Source organism: Eucyclogobius newberryi, unplaced genomic scaffold (assembly GCF_026437365.1).
Source record: "Eucyclogobius newberryi isolate DKJ021-1_F unplaced genomic scaffold, fEucNew1.0.hap1 SCAF_8, whole genome shotgun sequence".
Classification (NCBI taxonomy): Eukaryota; Metazoa; Chordata; class Actinopteri; order Gobiiformes; family Gobiidae; genus Eucyclogobius; species Eucyclogobius newberryi.
This window is the reverse complement of record NW_027316500.1, coordinates 25,529,405-25,551,481: the sequence shown is the minus strand read 5'-3', so window position 1 is coordinate 25,551,481 and position 22,077 is coordinate 25,529,405. Positions and strand designations below refer to the sequence as shown.

General features: G+C 39.2%; 1 protein-coding gene across 1 annotated transcript in view; it reads left to right on the top strand.

Annotated features, from left to right (window-relative positions):
• spock2 (SPARC (osteonectin), cwcv and kazal like domains proteoglycan 2) overlaps positions 1-22,077 on the top strand; it is a 70,519-nt gene that overhangs the window by 45,929 nt on the left and 2,513 nt on the right. The window contains exons 3-9 of the mRNA XM_072436647.1: positions 2,096-2,210; positions 4,785-4,890; positions 7,444-7,552; positions 11,350-11,484; positions 16,045-16,263; positions 18,590-18,652; positions 21,614-21,745. Of these exons, the coding sequence (XP_072292748.1) occupies positions 2,096-2,210; positions 4,785-4,890; positions 7,444-7,552; positions 11,350-11,484; positions 16,045-16,263; positions 18,590-18,652; positions 21,614-21,745 (879 nt within the window). The remainder of the gene's footprint in view (positions 1-2,095; positions 2,211-4,784; positions 4,891-7,443; positions 7,553-11,349; positions 11,485-16,044; positions 16,264-18,589; positions 18,653-21,613; positions 21,746-22,077) is intronic.

Below are 22,077 nucleotides of genomic sequence, written 5' to 3'. Positions count from 1 at the left end.
GCTGCTGCTGCTGCTGTCCAACATGATGGAGGACATGGTTCCTCCTCAGCCGTGTTACACACTCACGGGCTCAACCATGACAGGCCGCTGTATTGTTTCAGATTTGCTTCTCAAATCAGATATCTGCCTCTCTGCCTCTGTACTCCTGTGGCAGATAGAGGCATGGAGGCAGCAGCATTAATACTTGTGTCCTAAGCCAACACCAGCGGGGACACGAGAGCCGATTTAAGCCCAAATTACAATGCAGTAAGACGGGATATAACCGGGTGATTTAGTCTCTGCAAGAAAAGAATGTCACAGGGTAAATCGTTGTGTTATGATTGACAGAAGATATACTGGAATTTCATAGTTGTCACAAATGTCGACAACATGAACAAAAATAGACAAAATCTGAATTTAAATCTTGCATTCACATTGCCTAAAATTACCGAAATTGTTTAATATTCCCTTACCCCCATAACCCTTGTTTCCTCTTATGCTCCTGAACCCAACAACTGATTATAACTGATTTATATTATTTTCAAACCATTTCTAAATTTTGTAATATTAAAAATGTTTTATACAAAATTGTAATAATTTTTAGAGCACAATTTGTACAAGATGGGGAAAAAAACAATACAGTACAAACAAATAAAAGCATTATCATTGAACATGCTCAATTCCGGTGTACATACTGACACACGTATGGCATTATCTAAAATCGGATTTTTTTGTTGATGGAATTCTTACACAATAATTTTAAAATGTAAGATAAGATCAATAGAAAATGGAGAATAGAGGTGAATGGAGGCTGCGAGTTGAAGAAAATAGAGTGTGACCTCCAGGGGGCCTCAAACCGACAGCTGTGACATATGAGTGCGTGCGGGGCCATGACACCTGGGCTAGCATTAGCGGCTAGCCCACAGTGTGATGGATGGAGGCGGAGGTGAGTGAGCCTTGTAGCCTCAAAGCACGGCTGCAGAAAGATTTGTCCCAGTATGTAGCGTGAAGAGCGGTTCATCACCGTACTGTTGGATCAAATGGACAAGGCGTTTGATGCTGCTTTTGTTTTGAAAAAGGGGTCAGTGCAAGTACCCACCCAAACCCACTCAATCAAACGTTGTACCTGTGTGACTTGTATAAGATGCATCACCACATTTGAGATGGCAGCTGTTTTTAGCCTCGTCTGAATTGCTTCTCTCCTTGGAGTGACAGCAGAAGACAGAGTTTGCTCTTCGCCAAGTGAGAACCAGGCCAGCTCGTTGCTATGTGCATTTTTGGCAACACTTGATTGAAAGTCTTGTTTTCTTTCATTTGGCACTTGCATTAAACAGTTCTTTTTTCCAGACCAGAGTTTGTTTGTTTTTCATTCTTCTTCAAATTGGTCTCACAATGTTGCCTTGACGTGTCTTGTCAGCCGATTTCAAAATGTTTTAGTCCGTGTTCTTCCTACCGGTAGAGGCAGGACGTCAGGAATGGAGCAAACTTTATCGGGACATAACATACATTCCCGCTGGAAATATGGAAACGTGCGATCTGGACAATAAACCAGGACAGGCCTTTTTATTGTCACACGCCTCAAGTTGGGCCGCAGATTGGGCCTGTCATCCTGGCTCTACCAGTAGAAACACAAAACCTGTGTAAATCAGCTGACAAGACACGTCACAGCAACATCACGTGACGCTCTGAAGAAGACTGAGGTCAAAACTGTCAGGGAACACTATATTTAAAAACAATAACTGTAATAATTAACTAACTAACTAGAATGGCTTCAGTGGTTGTCATGTGGACACTTTTTTAGAAGAAATGTTTCCTATTTCTCATGATTTAAAAAAACTGCCTCCAGATGCCTTTGAAATCGGCCTTTTCCACACTTTTTTCCAAATGAGGGATTATATCAACCCACAGTAAAAAAGATTGCAAACAATACGTACATTTTGAACTTTATCCTCAGTGCACCTTCAGCTCCACTCGTCCATTCGCTCCGTCTGTAAATGTAAAATCAGCACCTTTCGCTCTGTCAGTCAGGAGTTTGTGATAACAGAAAGTTGGTACTGGAAGTAAAAAGCTCTGGGGGTTTTCAGAGCATACTTCTAATTTCCTGTGTTTCTCCCAGATGTAGACACAACCAAGGACCCCTGTCAGAAGGTTAAGTGCAGCCGGCACAAGGTGTGTATCGCCCAGGGCTACCAGAGAGCTGTGTGCGTCAACCGCAAGAAGCTGGAGCATAGGTGAGTATTTCAACTATAGTGACTCCCCAATGCATGTATCAGAAGAAAGACACATCGAGAAATGGGCTCAACTGTTCTCCAAATGGTCATTAAGTTGCCATATGGCAATGTAGTTCCAAATCTTGCTGTTTAAAGGTGCACTACTATGTAACTTTTCTGGTGTGTGTCTGCTACCTGTTTGTTTACTTCAGAATCAGAATCAGCTTCAGATGTTTTTGCCTGGAATATTCCTCGATGTGGCATTAAAGCTATTCGTCTTGCATTTATATTGAGGATTATCCAGTGCAAAGCCTTAACAGCTCCAAACTGGTGACGAACCTTCCACCAGCAAACGTTACATAAAGGATACGTGCAAATTAACACGGCTGTAACTAATTATTATTGCAGTAGTTTACTTGTAAACAGTGTTGGTCAGATTATTTTGTAAACGGGCTACGGGCTATAGAGCGCTCCTGAATAAAAGCTGCTCCATCGAAATTTACAAAGAAACAAGAAATTGTTCATATACAGGCCGCACCTGTCTATAAGTCGCCCATGTTGTAACATGAGATGTTTCCACATGCCGGTTGTCTTTTGAACCGGGGGTCTCGCGGCACACCTGCGGTCTGCCTAATCAGACTAATTTCTCCGTGAATGTGAGTTAGATTGTAATGAAACACACAGAATTTTGAAGTTTGACAAACAGAAAACACATCACAGCTGTCCCTATTGTCCCTTGTGTCCTTCACTGTGTCTGTGTCTTCACATCTGGTTCTTCTGCTCCTGCGCTTGTACTTACTGAGGTAACATGAGATATTTACACAAAAATATAGTCCACCCCATGAAGAGGTCAGGTCTGGCCAATAAAGTCTCATTTCAATGCGGCAGGTTCTAAACTGCAGACGGCCGTATCTCGCACGTGTGTCTTTGCATTTCGCTGTGTCTAGATTCACTTTCTCATTAGAATCATTTCTTCAGGAATATGAGTCTGATTGTTATAAAACACACAGCATTTTAAAGTGTGAAATTACAGCGACCACTGTCCACTGACGTCTTCTTCTACAGTGTGTCAAATGCTTGCGCTTCTTGCTAGAGTGCCCCCTGGTGGCCATTAGTCAGTCAAATCTATAAATTGACCACAACGTTCTATGAACCGCAGGGTTCAAAGCGTGGGGGAAAAGTAGCGGCTTAAAGTCTGAAAAGTACGGTAATCTGATTACTCTGACAAAAAAATAATCAGATTACTACTCTCTATTACTTTATTTAAAAGTAATCATATTACTAATTTGCTTTTGTTACTTTGTAAAAAGAACAATAAATAAATAAACAAAGATGAACGATGTGCACTGTGTAATAGAAAGTGAATGAGCTGATGACACAAAGAGAGCAGACAGACAGATCCACGCTGGGCTGCAAGAACACCTGTTTAATCTTAATGTTAGGAGCTAATATGAAGCCAATCAATTTAGTAAAATAAGAGGCTCACAGAGTTTGCTCCAATAAACATTTTCGTGGTGAAAAGCGTGTTGCTTATTTTTTCCTACTCAACAACGAACTATGCTGTTTCTTACTTGATTAAACTATGTAAAACTCAGAAACATCTCCAGAGTTGAGGCGACAAAACCAGCTGCTCTCTGACGTCACTAAGATGCATTAAAAAAAAAGATTAATAGCACATTTATATGAATAAAATACATATTTTGTTCAGAAAAGGAAACTTAAAGTTACTAGGGCTAATAACTATAATCTGATTACTAATTGTTTTTATTATAATGCTTTAGAATACTATGTTATTAGAAAAGTAATCAGATTACAGTGACGTGTTACTAAGTAACTGCCCAACACTGCTAGTAAGCGATTCATTTTTCAATTATTTTACAAATCAAACAATTATTTCTATTGCTCATTGTTATTCTATATAATACAGTCTAACCAAATTAAGTTTGAAATATAGTAAGTGAGTCAAATGAAGAGGACACATTTTCCTACAGGGACAATAAAGTAAGTGAAGACTTCTAGATAGAGAATATTTAAGTAGTGTATTCTTTTATCTATTAATTTTGCAGCCCTACAAGTTTACCTTTTCCATCTCTTAATCATGTCATAATTAGAGCTGTAGTCCTTAGTCAATAAATCAGTTGAGGCTGTAAACCTTTTAATTAGTCAACTAATTATTTTATTAGCATTATTAAGGATTGATCTACACAACAGCAGAAAGGAACAATCATGGAGTGTGTTAGCTGCTGTTCTGGGACTGAACAGGACGGCTGATCTTCCTTTTGACTTTTACAGATGCTGTTTACTTATCTGTATTGACATTTTTTTTCCACTTTTTGTTGACTAATCGAAGCACAGGCCAAGTCTTTAGTCGACTACAGCACGAGTAATAATGTATGTATTCTATAACTTGCTGAGAGAATCTTTTTTACAGTCTACATATACCAGTGCTTTCATTTCTTTCACAACAAAGTATCTCTCTTTAAGCGTCACCCACAAATAGCCACGCTGCAAATTTTCCCTATCAAAAATGCTTCCCTTCCCCGCCGCTGCCAGCAGAGGGCGTCAGACAAATGTGTGTGTGTTCTGTCCCTCCAGACTGAAGCAGCCCACTCTCCGATCTCCTGACGGCAGCTGTCAGCCTTGCCCCATCTCCTCCAGCGGGCCCGTGTGCGGCTCCGACGGACACAACTACGCTTCCAAGGTATGACCGTGATTCTGATCCTAAAAGTAACGTTACTTTCTGTTGCATACAGTACAATGCTAATACGCTAATGTTACGCCAACTACAAGCTAAGAGCAGTTGTGACGGTCAGGTGCAACTGGCCTAGACTATACAAACGAGAATCAGAATCATTTATTAAAAGTCGGTACGGAAAGAAAGGCGCACTTCTTTTGTGTCAGTTACAAACAAAACAGGCAGACAACACACATACAAAACTGTAAATAAACAAATAGTATGATAAAAAAAAAAGATCACAACTTTGTAGTGATGTCACGATACAAAAATGTTTAACTTTTGATGCTAAGAAAAAAGGATCTGCACCAATTTTTGACAACATAATCATACAAACTGTATAGTTTTAGATAGTTCTGTAATTTTCAAAACTAGATCATTGTAGTTTCTTAAAGGATGAATGGACGATTTTTTTGGCCCAAATTTGAGTCTTATTTCCTCGTGGCGTGGACTGCCAATTAGTCCTGCCACGAATCAATCATAAAACGCACCTACCGCTCACCTGCAGCCTCGTCGGCTCGTCCCCATGAAAGCAGCACGTTTCCGCGTGTCTAAGCGCCTTGATCTATCATAATATAGTTCCCTCAGTGTACGGGATAAAATGAAGACGAAGAAAGACAGTTCGAGTTGACTCATAAAAGACTGAAATCTACAGGAGACGAGAGATGCGATGCGCTCCGTCACGCTAATAAACAAACACACGTGTGTTGTATCAGTCCGCACGGGGGAGTGGCATGTGCACTTCCACCTGTGTTCTCAAATCGCCCACAGTGATTCATTATTTTTTCATTAAATGCACGTTTTTATTTTTTTCATCAAATACAACACAGCAATAACATATCAAACAAACCGTCGCCGTTTTAAACCGATTCCTCATGGTCGCCTCCCTCTCTTATGAAACTGTCACTGCAGCTAAATACGGACGATGCCTTTAAGGTTTCATTTACACTCTCTTCCGCCAGCGCACACCGACCATATGCTCGGCGTATATTTAACATATTACAACGCGGAAAAAGTGTTATAATAATAAATGTACCGTCGCCCTCTGTCAAAGCGTGACACAGATTGCCACAATATTGTTCCCTACGCGCTAATGTAACGTGGCATGTGCGGACGGATGCTTGAATAGTTCAAACGGGCGATCGCTGTTCGGAGCAGAGCGTTGTAAGGAGCCTCCTATGGGGCCTACATAGACAATGAGGCGTGATATATAGGCTCAGAAGGACCAATTGGTGGCCGGCGGTGACAGAATCCCGAGGCTCTATTGATTTATGCTTTGTCTTTGGGATCACTATTGCTGACCTTGTGCACGCGCAGAGGTGAGAGAGCGCATGCAGCAGCCAGTCCCTAATTCAAATTAAAGCTTACTGTAGGGGGCCTCATGAATTATTGATATAAGTAAGAGCTATAAGTCTTTTTGGCATCACACTGCAGAAAGGATTGTCTAGCATAGGTTAGAATTTTAAAATATCTGGATTTTTTTTAGCAAGGTTAGATTGAATATATACGCACAACAAAAATAAACTGAATGTTTATTTGTTATTAAGTGAATGAAATTAGTTTAAAGAAAATAAATGTAAATGCTTTGGGTCAACATGACAGAATAACACAATGTGTTTAAAGTTGATATGTCTGTTTCCTCGGCAGGAACTAGATTATTTAATGTTAATGATGTTTCATGACATTTTATAATAATTTAGTTTGAAAAAAGAAAATGCCTATTGGGTAGTAGCTATTTTTTTATAGCACTGTGCAGTTGTCACATTTCAATCAAAACAGTTCTAATAAATTATATTTCTATAATGCCTATCTATTCTTTGGCAGAATATAAATATAGTTTCAAATAATCATGACGCTAACTATGACCCAAATCATTGTGAAAACGTTATTTTTCCCCTCAATCGATTAGCTGTATTTCGGAAAGTAAATGTCAACACATCAAGACAAGTCAAAGTCTTTTTTTGTTTTTGTTTACATATACAGGCTGCACCTGTCTATAAGCCGCAGGTTCCACATGAGAAATTACTTTTAATCCGCGGGTCTCATTTAATTGCGGGGCGGGTTGTAAAATGCAGACCGCTGTATATCACATGTCTACGCTCCATGTTTAACTTTGCATTTAGAGGTCTAAATTCAGTTCCTCTTCAGAATAATTTCTCTGCGAACATGAGTTGGATTGTAAAAATGTCCCCTCTGTCCTTGATGACTCTGCGTGAGCTGATTTACCTGTGTCTGTCTTCCTCCACATCTGGCTCTCCCCCTGTGCTTGTCCTTACCAAGCGAGCAAGTGAGAGCTTCCTGCTGAGGGCCCCTCCACGTCATCAGCCCCTTTAAATGAGCTGCATCGTTGTATAGGCCACAGGGTTCAAAGTGTGTGAAAAAAGTATTATTATATTATATTTCCTCATATCATTGTAATTTTGCTGCACATTTTTTTGCAGTGCATATTTGCTCTCCCCGTTGTTCATCGAAATGTGTTTCTGTTATTTCATGCTGTTTCCTTGCTGTTTTTGTTTGCAGTGCAAGTTGGAGCAGCAGGCTTGTCTTACAGGGAAGGAGCTGACGATGAAGTGCGCGGGCCTGTGTCCTTGTCCCACCGCCGCTCCCACCGCCAAGGACGCTAAACGCGGTAAGGAGCAGAGCAGAGATGGGGCTGGTGACAGAAAATGTGCCCAGTATAAATAGTAACAATAACAACAGAAGGAAGCTGCAGTCATGGTGCCAGCTTTGCACGATGTGACTCAAGGTGACTCAGGAAAAGTTTGTCAGATGATGATGTGTTCACGTTTAACATTGGAGCTGGACAATCACAATATTAGGTGAGGTAATGTAAGTTTTTCTTTTCCTTAGCCTGAAATGAGATTATGTCTTAAAGGTGCACTGCATAGTAGAGGATATGCCACCTGCTTGTCTCCATGGAAATGCTATTGCTTTAAATGGAATGTTCCACAGTATGGCATTAAATGTGTCTACCTAGCTTTTACTTCATGTCAGGGTTTTATTTTAGGCCGTGGCTGGAGAGCCGCAGCACGGTCAAATGGCCGCGCAGTTTCAGGGACCGCGGCATTTCCCTTATAGCCGTTATACTAACCTAACCCTTACCCTAACCTTAACCTTAACGTTGCATCAATGAAATTTCCCCATGTGGGAATATCTTATCTTATCTTATCTTATAGCCTCATGGCTAACCCTAACCTTAACCCTAACCTTAACCTTAACCCTAACCTTAACCTTAACCCTAACCCTAACCCTAACCTTAACCTTAACCCTAACCTTAACCCTAACCCTAACCTTAACCCTAACCTTAACATTAACCCTAACCTTAACCCTAACATTAACCCTAACCTTAACATTAACCCTAACCTTAACATTAACCCTAACCTTAACCCTAACCCTAACATTAACCCTAACCTTAACCCTAACCTTAACCCTAACCCTAACCTTAACCCTAACCTTAACCCTAACATTAACCCTAACCTTAACCCTAACCTTAACCCTAACATTAACCCTAACCTTAACCCTAACCTCAACCTTAACCCTAACCTTAACATTAACCCTAACCTTAACCCTAACATTAACCCTAACCTTAACATTAACCCTAACCTTAACATTAACCCTAACCTTAACCCTAACCCTAACATTAACCCTAACCGTAACCCTAACCTTAACCCTAACCTTAACCCTAACCCTAACCTTAACCCTAACCTTAACCCTAACATTAACCCTAACCTTAACCCTAACCTTAACCCTAACATTAACCCTAACCTTAACCCTAACCTCAACCCTAACCCTAACCTTAACATTAACCCTAACCTTAACCCTAACATTAACCCTAACCTTAACCTTAACCCTAACCTTAACCCTAACCTTAACATTAACCCTAACCTTAACCCTAACCTTAACATTAACCCTAACCTTAACCTTAACCCTAACCCTAACATTAACCCTAATTTTAACCCTAACCTTAACCCTAACCTTAACTCTAACCTTAACCCTAACCCTAACATTAACCCTAACCTTAACCCTAACCTGAACCCTAACCTTAACATTAACCCTAACCTTAACCCTAACATTAACCCTAACCTTAACCCTAACCCTAACCTTAACCCTAACATTAACCCTAACCTTAACCCTAACCTTAACCCTAACCTTAACATTAACCCTAACCTTAACATTAACCCTAACCTTAACCCTAACCTTAACCTTAACCCTAACCTTAACATTAACCCTAACCCTAACCTTAACATTAACCCTAACCCTAACCTTAACCTTAACCCTAACATTAACCCTAACCCTAACATTAACCCTAACCATAACATTAACCCTAACCTTAACCCTAACCTTAACCCTAACATTAACCCTAACCTTAACCCTAACCTTAACCCTAACATTAACCCTAACCTTAACCCTAACCTCAACCCTAACCCTAACCTTAACATTAACCCTAACCTTAACCCTAACATTAACCCTAACCTTAACCTTAACCCTAACCTTAACCCTAACCTTAACATTAACCCTAACCTTAACCCTAACCTTAACCCTAACCTTAACATTAACCCTAACCTTAACCCTAACCCTAACATTAACCCTAATTTTAACCCTAACCTTAACCCTAACCTTAACCCTAACCTTAACCCTAACCTTAACCCTAACCCTAACATTAACCCTAACCTTAACCCTAACCTGAACCCTAACCTTAACATTAACCCTAACCTTAACCCTAACATTAACCCTAACCTTAACCCTAACATTAACCCTAACCTTAACCCTAACCTTAACCCTAACCTTAACATTAACCCTAACCTTAACATTAACCCTAACCTTAACCCTAACCTTAACCTTAACCCTAACCTTAACATTAACCCTAACCCTAACCTTAACATTAACCCTAACCCTAACCTTAACCTTAACCCTAACATTAACCCTAACCCTAACATTAACCCTAACCATAACATTAACCCTAACCTTAACCCTAACCTTAACCCTAACCCTAACCCTAACCTTAACCTTAACCCTAACCTTAATATTAACCCTAACCTTAACATTAACCCTAACCTTAACCCTAACATTAACCCTAACCTTAACCCTAACCTTAACCCTAACCCTAACATTAACCCTAACCTTAACCCTAACCTTAACCCTAACATTAACCCTAACCTTAACCCTAACCTTAACCCTAACATTAACCCTAACCATAACATTAACCCTAATCTTAACCCTAACCTTAACCCTAACCCTAACCTTAACCTTAACCTTAACCCTAACATTAACCCTAACCCTAACATTAACCCTAACCATAACATTAACCCTAATCTTAACCCTAACCTTAACCCTAACCCTAACCTTAACCTTAACCTTAACCCTAACCTTAACCTTAACATTAACCCTAACCTTAACATTAACCCTAACCCTAACCCTAACCTTAACCTTAACCTTAACCCTAACCCTAACCTTAACCTTAACCTTAACCTTAACATTAACCCTAACCTTAACCCTAACCCTAACCCTAACCTTAACCTTAACCTTAACCCTAACATTAACCCTAACCATAACCCGGCGCGGTCTAAAACGCGGTCAAATAGCGGCGCAGTTTCAGGAGCCGCGGCGCGCGGCCGGGACAAAAATAACATGGCAGTTTCGGCCGCGCGCCGCGGCTCTGCAGACACTCCCTTTATTTTATTGAAAAAACATGTTTTCTGTCAGTGAGTGGACTGACCCCTCCACAGATCAGACCTGTAGCTTGTTTATGGACATAGATACATTTAATGCCTTACCGTGGAACATTCTTGACAAATCAGTAACATCTCCATGGAGACAAGCAGAAAAACAGCAGAAAAACGTAATTGTGTCCGTTTATTTATCTTTCTTTTATTGAAAATATATTTTGTCTCGTATAATGCAGTTATTTCACTGTTGCTGTAGACGAGCATATACTCATTTGGAAACATACATATCCAGTACAAACAGGATACAAAATGGTTTCAGTTAACAACAGTTGGGCTGAAACAAATTACTTGATTTATCTCAACTAATCATTTATTTAATTGTCCACTAATTTAGTAATAATAATAATTGCCATCTAGACTTAAAACAGACTCTGAAACATGCCATGTGCTGAGAGAACAGGTTTTATGACTCAGACAGAGCAAGAAATACTCCTAAATGGCACCTAAGTGTTTTTGATTAAAATACTATTTTGTCTGCAAGTATACTCAATCAACACGTCCTCAAGCAACATCAGTCAGCACCAGCTTAAACTGGGTCAAATCTCATATTTACTCTAGATTAATTGAATTTAAGAAAAAGAATTCTACCGCCCTAAACAACCGAACATAAAATAATGAATACAAAAATACAACAATAGCAGAAATGATCATCTTGCTGCTATAACCAGTCTGATTGCTTATATTTCCTCTTCTCCCACAGAGAGCTGCACCGGGCAGGATATGGCTGATCTGGGCGAGCGTCTGAGAGACTGGTTCCAGCTTCTGCAGAGCAACGCCAAACAAAACAACAACAGCAAGAGCGGGTCCAAGAGCAGCGTGCCCAACACTGCATCAGGCTAGTGCTTCCCTCCTATAGCCTCCATGACTTACTTTAAAGGAGCCATATGCTAAATGAACTTTTCTCAGCTTTAAACTATGGAACGATGTCCAAGTACCATTTGGTAAAGTCTAATTCTGAAAATCCTAGTTGCCTGACAGCATTTCCAACCATTCAGATTCCCATCATTTCCTTAGGTTTGTATTATTTGAAAGGACACGTATTATGCAAAATTGACTTTATTTGAGCCTTTAACCATGTTCTAACGTTGTTCCCTCATCAAAAACATACAACCATACATAGAGTTATATTAAGCTTCATTCACGCTAGTTTGATTCGTTAGATTAGATGATCTTGTTTAGTAAGTCCTCCTTCTGAGCTTCAGGAAACAGTCTGTTCCAAATTTTCCAGATTTGTGACATCATATGTAGAGCGTCAGAGATCTTCTGTGCTTTTTTTAAGTCTATAAATCATTGTCAAACTCAATCTGAGCATATCTGCCATTGAATCACGTTCATTATAACCGTGCTTCCATTAGCATTAGCATATCTGTGCTTTAAGTTGCATGGATAAAGTACCAATAAAGAATATAGTCTTCAAACCTTCACATGTACGGTACATTCAATCTCCACCTATATCTAGAGGCACATTCAGCCTAGACATAATGTATAAACGCCCAATGCAAACATCCCATACGTAACTTATATAGAGCTCTGTAATCTGAACTAATGGCAATTTGAAGCTACACCTTTCTCACTGTCTTTTTGTCTGCCTAAAACCACTGCCTGGCAAAGCAAATAGCAAGCATATGAAAGGAGTCAACTTCTAAATGTCGTGGGATGCAGCTGAAAAAGTTGAATAAAATTGTCCTTCAAAGCGATAAAATGGTCTGTGTGCGAGGGCCCGATAAGCACCTGCTCTAATTGAAACAGGAATAGGAAAGTCTCGTGTTGGCGCCAGATAAATGTTGCATTTTTCAAGGATGCCATTTTCAAAAGAACAGTTGAAAGTTAGGTGGAAGGCATAACTGATATATTAATATATTATATATAATATTATATATAATATTTACCCTTGTAAAAATATATATCGTAAAAGCAGCTCTTAGGGTTAAAACGAGACCGCAGTGTGCTGTCTGCATCACATTATAGAGCTGTTGGATTGGCATGAATCAGGAAGTGCTCTGTTAGCATGCTAGTTATTATTTGCTTTATTGTTTTGAGTTTTACCTTTACTGAAAGGTGTGAGATTTTTTTCATAAACTCATCGTTGTGAACAATCAGTGTATTCAGAATTTTTCAAATTCTTAAGATGGTAAAATTCAGTTACAGCGCCTTTAATATGATTGCAACCATACAAATTAATACTACATTTATTTGGAGTCTATATAGTTCAAATAAATGTAGTATACTATAGACTCGTTCAGCCTAGTACCATTCTATGTGTGGCCTCTACTGCATTTTCAATGCAGTAGTTAGCGTTAGCCTCCAAACAACACAAACGATATCAAACCAGAGCTGTTTTGGTGACCCCACCCCACGGTGACCCCAGAGCCTCGAAGGAAAACACTTGTAGAAGTGTTTTGTGTACATGCTAACAACCTCTTAATAAACATTTCTTAAATCTAACATTGTTCTCATCAGTAATGCACCAAAAACATAGCCGGTACCAACAGTTTGACTAGAAAATGTTTGTTTTGTTTACCTACGCTCAACAAATCCTACATACCATAGGTTAAAGTCAGTTAACAGTTATTATGCTTTGGCAAATGTGATGAGCATATTAAAAAAAACATTTGTGCAGTGTCTACAAATGACAGAAACACATTTTATTTGCTGCCCAATCAAATGAATAGCATAGAATGTAAACACAAGTGGGCCTACCAGGCTGTGTGCACAGCTATTGTAAACACATCAATCCTGGAAGGGTCTATAGTTATATTATTAATCAAAATCAAACCATAATTAGAATTTAGCAATATCTTTCAAATTGCAATGGCTGACATTTGTAGGTAATCAATGTTTCCCTGCAAAGCACAAAGTATTCCTCACCTGTCTCTAGGGCTGTGCAGATGGATTTGAATCAAATCAAGATACAATCAGTCAGCTTGGGTCTTATTTGAGAGGTTTACAGCTAATCTCCTGTGCAGTTTGGAGGAAGAAATGTATTTTTTTGTGTTCAGTGGCACTGATCAAAAGTTTTGTCTTGTTCATGTTAATGAAAAACATGTTTATTTGTTATTCATGTGGAAAAAGGCTAATCAACTCCAAATCAACGTGATGATTTTTTTGCCATTTCACCCTGCAGCCTCCATCTCTACAAACATGTGATTCCTGTATTATTTAACGGTTCATGATTATTTAAAATGATCTCTATTAACTGAGAATACATTTCAAAAAATATATTGGTGACTGTAGATGTCAGGAAATGACATTACCAGCACAGATTTCAGTGCGGATGATTCTCATACTTGATGCAAAAGGAACTTTGTTGGCAGTTGACACACTTATGCAAATGTTTTTGAATTGCAAAGTCCCATATGAATATTCACCAGCCTCTCTACTATATGCATTTGTTCGCCAAAACAGCTCAGTTAAAGCTGGGGAAAAGGGCCCGTCTTGTGTTGCATTGATGGACTGAACATGAAGACTGATATGGTTCATTGAAGTCTTTGTCAGAGAAATACTGGTTCATTACTTGAGCAAGATGTGTATGTTAATGCTGAGGAAGTGCGAGTATTTTACCCAAGCATACTGTGTTTAACATCGAAATTGACATTGTATCGTTTTCTTGAAACTTCTTAATCTTGAATTTTTGGTAAAAATACATCTTATGGGGCTTGCACTACATGTTCGCTATTGAAAAATGCAGAGGTAGGAGATATATTTAAACATGTATAATATCGCAGTTGTTGTTTTGAGATATGCAAAATTAAAAGATTGAGCATATTGTCTGTGATTAAAGCCTAAATAAGAGACAGTATTGTAATCTGTTTGGGAGATTACAATACTGTGTAATCTCCCAAACAGAGGTAAACAGTATTGTTTTTGCACTTTTGTGGTTCATTTTATGGTTCATTCAAAATATTGTAGTTAATATTATAGAGTATTGTTATTGAGCTAATGCAAAGGTATATCAACCACCTCATGGCCCTCTTTCTTGCATTTGGCCATATCCATAAATAAGTAACTTTATCCCTTATATAACTTCCTCTATCATGAGGTCCCGCCCGGTGGGTCTGCAGATTGAGAATGACTCTTAAATGAGAGTCGAAATATTTTTCCTGATGATACAACTGAATCTTTTTCTACAATTTATTCCATATCATTTCAATGGGGTAAAAATCTCTCTCCCAGTTCGCTGTATACATATTTTTTTAAATTATGCCAATATTAGTGGAAGACATAAGACAGTGTGTTTAAACTTACCACTTGCAATCTCTTTTTTAAATTATTATGAGAATGAATTGTGTTCAGTGGCTCTTCAATTGTCTAAACTCGACCCATAAGAAAAGCAGAGATAGACAATAATAAATAGATGTCCCAGCCTTACCGCCTTAATTGTGTTAGCCCTGTATCCACGTGTGCATATTAGATAGAGCAGACATTAATGTAGTGGCTCTCAAAACACAAGACGACTTAATTAAAAAGCCCTTTGCCGACAACACATTTGTCTTCACTATAAAGCGTATAGTACAGAATAGCAGTACAGAATGTGCTTCTTAGCGTGACAGCGACAGTGCTAATTTTTCATTTTAAAGGCTTCAAACTCTGAACCAATGTCAGCAGAGGGCATCCGAGAGCTAATCTAAGAGTTCTCAATGAAAAACAAAATAGAAATATCTAATTACAGTTGCGCATTTGCCCGGTTGTGTTTAGATATGTGTTGAAATCAAGATTCAGTTTTAAATGCACATTTGAAACACATCCTGGAGCTTTAGCAGTTTAAGCAAAGACTGAAACGTTGATCTCGTAAAATGGTGAACATGGTTGCAAAGATCAAACCACATAGCTAATAAATATTTGAGTTTGTTTTTGTAACATTACATATATTAGTTAAAATATTTCATCTGATGCTGTTTGCTCATTTAAGTTGGTATTTTCATTCATTTGCAGCTCGGGATTTTATTTTAGTGTTACGATTATTGTTAGAAAAGTCATATGATTTTTTACAACCATTAAAACCATGACCAAACAACAGTAAAATCAGTAAGTTTCTCTCTTTTCTATTAAATCAAACATTCTGAATCATACATTTAAGTTGAATATTTAGATATACAAACCATTACATTCTGGTTTAGTATTTTAGAGAGTGAAATTACTTAAAAATGTGTCTAAAAGGTTAACAATTATTCTTTTTTGAGTTCTTATGATTATATTGCGTCCTGGATAATTATGATGATTGAATAACAGAATAATCTTCACATTCCTAATCACAGCCCTTGTGTAAAACATAAAATGCCCAATCAAAGGTTTCTAAAATGATTTAAAACAAATCATAATCAAACTAAATGGTAAAATATCACAGGGGCCAGACGTTATCTTCCACTTGGTCTCATATTGTGTTGTGTGTGTGCAGTGCTGGACAGGAGCCTGGGGGCCAGCTGTAAGGACTCCATAGGCTGGATGTTCTCCAGACTGGACACTAATGGGGACCTGTACTTGGACCAGGCCGAGCTGGCCGCCATCAACCTGGACAAATATGAGATCTGTATCCGGCCCTTCTTCAACTCCTGCGACTCCTACAAGGACGGCAAAGTGTCCACGGCCGAGTGGTGCCTGTGCTTCTGGAGAGAGAGTGAGTACAGTTTTAGAGAGACGTGTTTTTGGATTCAAATTGTGTCTGATGTATCATTTTTCAACCCCAACTGACAGCAACAAGGCAATGTGTAGTTATAAACACTAAAGTAAGGCATATTTTGAAAACCACAGACTGCAGCGCCAGGAACCCATCTCCAGGTTTTGAGCCAGGATATTTGTCAGGAGAACACAGCTAGAAGCATGTTTCTTACTTTAAGTTGTCTGTAAATGCAGTGACATACAAATTCCATACACCATGAAGTGAAATGGACTGTAATAAAGTAAAGTCTGTTTTGTCCCACAGCAGATAGATTGTAAAAGCATCTGTTTGGGGCAAAATGAGACCGCATGGGCCGTCTGCATCGAATCAAAGCGCTTCAGTATGTATCATCATCGTTACTGTAAAACTCGCTCTGTCCCCAGAGAGTTGTGAAAAGCCCTTATTATAAACTCATCGCAGTGAATAGAATGCTCGGGGGGCATTTGCAAAGTGAGCGATACCCGTGGACTGCTGTAAACAGTTTAAAATGAAGTAGTCCTGTTTTGGACAGTAGAAATCAACTACAACATCTTTAAGAAGAGCAGTGGGCATGTATTGAGGAAAATGGTATTTTTTCTGAGCAACTGAACCAAACATGCATGAATCAACTGCTAATCAGGCTTCATGGGTTTGAAGGGCGATACAGCCAGCCAGCCATCTTCAAACAAACAAAAGAAGCATTACAGACAACAATGGGCCACGTGAATCTTCCCTTTATGATGCAGATTTGATGCAGCGCTGCATGCATGAAGAAATAAACTAGTTTTACTACTTTACTTCAGCCCACGGAAGACTAACTCGGCCCGTTTTCATGTGTGTGTTCGCCTCTGTCTCAAAGTTCCAGCTCCTCTTCCTCAAACTCTGATCCAGTATAATCTTTTTCCTTGTTTAGAATATCAAATATCTGCTCCAAAGCTTGCCAAACAGTAGCATGTTAGTTTAGCTGGAGATCCATTCAGAAGCACGGAGTAAACAAACAACATGTCGCACATGCAGGGTTTCCTGAGTCCTACTGCACTCTAAGTTACAGCATCTATCTTGTTTAGATTTGCCCCATCACGTGATACAATAAAGTCCTTAAGACAGAACTTTCCGTCCGTGGTTGGCTACAGTTGTGATTCATAAGACGGAAACTTAAGTTGCGAAGTAGTTGGCCAAAAAATGTGATCATATACCAAGTTCTTCCTGTGTCTTGCCTGGTGTCACGTCCTGCCCTGTAGCCTGGGTCTGAACATATCCCTCTCCAGGCTTCAGAACTCCGTGTTGATGTGGGCCGGCATAATCCTCCCAAAGGATCGCTCTAACTTCCAATAAGTCTTTGTTGCACCATATCTAAGTCTAACGTACTGTACTGAACTGTGTGTGGCTCCATCACTCTGCCCACACTCTGCTCTCAGGCCTGTGGGGAACATAGTAACCAGGAGGCATAAAACATCCCTGCAGCTTGTTGACAGCCTGTTGCTCCCACGGCCCACTGAAGTCGAGTCTGTTTTCCGCCGAGCCAGGAAAAAATACGGGTGAAATTATTTTGGAGCGGCAGAGAAGAGTTATCTATAGAAACAAAAGCCATTGTTGTTCCAGTAAAGATAGAATGTGAGTTTTGATATGCAGAGCAGACTCGTACACACAACACAGATATTTTAAAAGAAGAAAAATTATCGATTTGTATTAGAAGTGATCACTGAAGTCTCTAAACGTATAGGCCCATTGGATTGTAACATTACATTATGTTGGATTAGAGTTATTAAATATGGGGTCTAAGTAGTTTATAGTTCACACAAACCCTTAAGCACATTGTTAATATCCACATGTATTCATTTTAGGTGCATGCACATTTTTAGAAGAGCTTTTTTAGATGTTGAAGTCAAACTGGGGTGGACCACCTAAGCACAGCCAATCAGAGTGCTGCTTTCAGCTCTTACTTCCTGCTTGACGAGATACAAAAAACACTTATTATATTCATACATGGTGCATCAGCCTCATTTTTGTCACAAAGTCCCGATTATACAATATACACTTTGAGGAAAAACATAACATTTGCTAATTTACAAAGCAAAACTTTACAACATCAGACAAAACAATAGAATTAAATAATAATTATCTGCTCAAGGATATTAGCTTTTATCAAAATCAACAGAGAAGGGAGTTTTTAGTAAAAAAAACAAGTGGTCTTAAGGCTCCAGTCCAAGTTGAGTCCCAAGTCTTAGTGCGTTTTATCAAGTCGTCAAAACAAAATGAATAAAATGCATAAAATGACATCCTTCTTTGTATGTTTCTTCTCCAGAGCCTCCATGCTTGGCTGAACTGGAGAGAATCCAGGTACTGGACGGAGGCAAGAGAAAGTTGGGTAAGTTTTTTGGACAGAACAACCCGTTTGATTGTGGTCCGTTTTGGTGGAAACAGATGACAAACAGGAGGTGAGGATTAGTTCAAGATGGCTTCGGTGGATTAGAACGTCATCGTAACAGGCGGTACAGAGAAGCTAGCCATAAATGTGTGCGTGAGTGTGTAGCATGTACCAGCGAGTATGTGTTAGAAACAGGTTAGCAGTTTTTTGGTACGGCTGACAGAGCTCTGAGTCAGGATTCTCCAAGGACACGACGCAGAGGAGAGAGAGCGTTCTGATGGGCTTTTGAACGATCGTCACTCCCGGCCTGTGAGGACACTGCTGTTGTGAGGAAAGGCTTTTTTCTCCTCCATTTGCAATAATGTAGGAAGATAGAGAGAGCAAGTGTGCGTAAGTGTATGAAGTCATGACAGAGCCATCCATCTTTGATGAGAATGTTGCTGAAGACGGTGAATCATTATCAGAGTGGACTATATGTTGTGGGTCTCTTTTGTTCAAAATGGGTCTTGATTCTTCTTCAAAAAAAAAGGAATCTCAGACAAGTAATGTTCAAAATCAAATCAAAATGTGGTGTTTTCTCTTTTTTTCATTTATTTTTTTCAGAAATGTAAATATATATACGCACGCACGCACACGCACACACACACACACACACACGCACACACACGACAAGTCAGACAAGCTGTGATTGTAGTTTTTTATGTGGATGTGTGTACTTTTAATTCATCAGTGTAGTGTGACAGCTTAAGGTGGAAAAAATCAGTGGACACCCAGCATTAGTCCCACCAAAATCTTCCGTAGTTGACTAATTATTCTCTTGGGATGTTAATGGATTAATATGGACCACAGCAGAAAGGAAAATGTGTGTAGTGCACTTTCAAATACATGGGCTGATCTGCATAATCATACGTTTAAGAAAAGATTTTTGATATAGAAAAAATATAATTTGATATATTGTGACGGTGCACGATATTATTGTGAGACTTTTGGCAATAGAATATCATGATTAACAAGCCTAACAACATGACCTAGACAACCGTTACCAGGTAGACACAGAAAATGATCAGTGGTCTCTATGAAATTATTGTACACATCTATACAATATTGTCAAGTCAGGTTCTTGGTCAAATTTATGTTAACGCAGAACTAAGTAACTTTGATATAGTCTCAAAATAAGACTATAATGACATGATAAAATACATATCACATTGTCAAATATAAATATACATTGTCGTCAGGTCGATGTTGGAGACAGCAGGGGGCGATGACTGACACTTCAAACACCTTGAAAACACACATTTAACCATCACAGGGACTAACACACATGTTTAATATGGTAAAATGTTGCTTAATTCTTCTTTGAATTGAAACCCATCCCATCTCTGCGGTCCCGTAATGGCTCAGGGCAGTTCATAAACACCTGACTTATTACTTATCCTCACCCCTCACGTCTCTCTCTCCCTCTCCACAAAACACATTTATATTCATAGGATACTGAATGGACTGCCACATATGCACACATTACATTCATTTTTAGCTTTGCTTTCATGTGATAAGCCATAATTCTGTTTGTTTATCTGCTTTGACAATACGTGACCCCTCTGTTTATTCTGACATAGGATGTAACAATAACTGTAATATCCTAATGTCCTTAAGTCTTACTGTAAAATTTAAGTTCTTGTTTTGTTGCAGCAGTATGCTAAAAGGTAGAGGGAACTAAATCCAGGGCTATTCAGTCAAATCGGATCTGTTTCAATAACTTCTATATTTGTCCGGAAAAATAAAATACAAAAGGTTTTAGAAACTTTTCTCTGCAAAATTGCCAGTCTGGTAGTGAACCAGAGTTGGACTATACTAGTGCCAAACAGATCTGAATCAGGACTAACCCAGCATTTTAAACAGCGCTAAACCAGGTCTAAAGCAGTAAACAAGCAAAAAAAACATTGGAAGTTGGACCGCTGACAGGATCAGATCACTTAGAGGACCAGATCTGGCCCGCACGCCGTAAATTGAATAGGCCTCATCCTTTGCACTCTATTTTTGGCGGTGAAAGTAGCATAATTGTCACAAAATGTCAACACAAGACAAATAAACTGTATATTGTTAAATTTTATTTGCAAATGTCACTGATAAAATAATGGCCTTTTTAATATTGTTACCGTATTTTCCGCACTATAAGGCGCACTTAAAAGCCTTTCTCAAAAAACAACAGTGCGCCTTATAATCCAGTGCACCTTATAAAAGGATTCATTCTGGTCGTGCTTAATGACCTCAAAGCGATTTTGTGCGGTACACGTTTTGTTTCGCTTAATGCGCCTTATAGTCCGGTGCGCCTTATATATGAAAAAATTATCGAAAATAGACCATTCCACAGTGCGCCTTATAGAGCTGGGTTTCGATTCAAATTTCAAGAATCGATTTGATTCCGATTTTTACGTTTCAAAATCGTTTTTTTTCCGATTTCTCAGATCCCATCCGATTCACTCCGATTGTTTTTGTTATTAAAAATGAAAAATGTATTTGAACCGTTTCCTTCACTTCATGACTGTGTAGAGAAGCAACATATTAAAACTAGTATTATATCAATATTAAACAGCAAATCTTAAAAGTATTGGTAGTTACTGATGGCTGGAAGACTGATGAAAAGGTTAAGGGTCAATCTACCTTCAAGAAAGAGAATCCAGGAGTCCTGAATTATCTTTATTGAAGGTAGATTGAAGTTCATTGAGGGAAATGTAGAAAATAATTTTGATAATTTTTTTTTTTTTTTTAAATCGATCTTTGGACGTAAGAATCGATAATTGGTCATTAATATGCAAATCGATTAAAAATCGGAAAATCGATTATTTCAACCCAGCTCTAGTGCCTTATAATCCAGTGTACCCTATAGTGCAGAAAATACTATAGGGTGATAAATGATGAAAACCTGCACTGCATGTCCTAATTTCTTTTCCATCGCAGGTCGATTCATCCCTAGCTGCGATGAAGACGGCTACTACAGGAAGCAGCAGTGCGACCGGGGCGAGTGCTGGTGCGTGGACCAGGACGGAGGGGAAGTCGCCGGCTCCAGGATCCGCGGCAAGCCCGATTGTAGTAAGTCTCACGCGTCTACACATTAACGCCGTCACAAGTCAAACTCCCACACGAAAGCTCCGCTATCGAAACGGACGCCGCCACTTCTCCCCGGCCTTGTGCACCTACTGGACACGAGACTGCTTTATGCGTAAAAGCTGAACATAACTCACTGCGGGGGGAACGGGGGGACATTCGCGCCGTCCGGAGTCATTTGCATTCTGTGGCTAGGAGGAAAGTGTGCGGAGATGAATGAGCGCCGGTCGGACTGGACCTGCTTTGATAAGAATGGATCCCCTGGCAAGGTTTAGGGAGAGCTATTAAAATCAAGACAATGTCAAAGGCACGCCTCT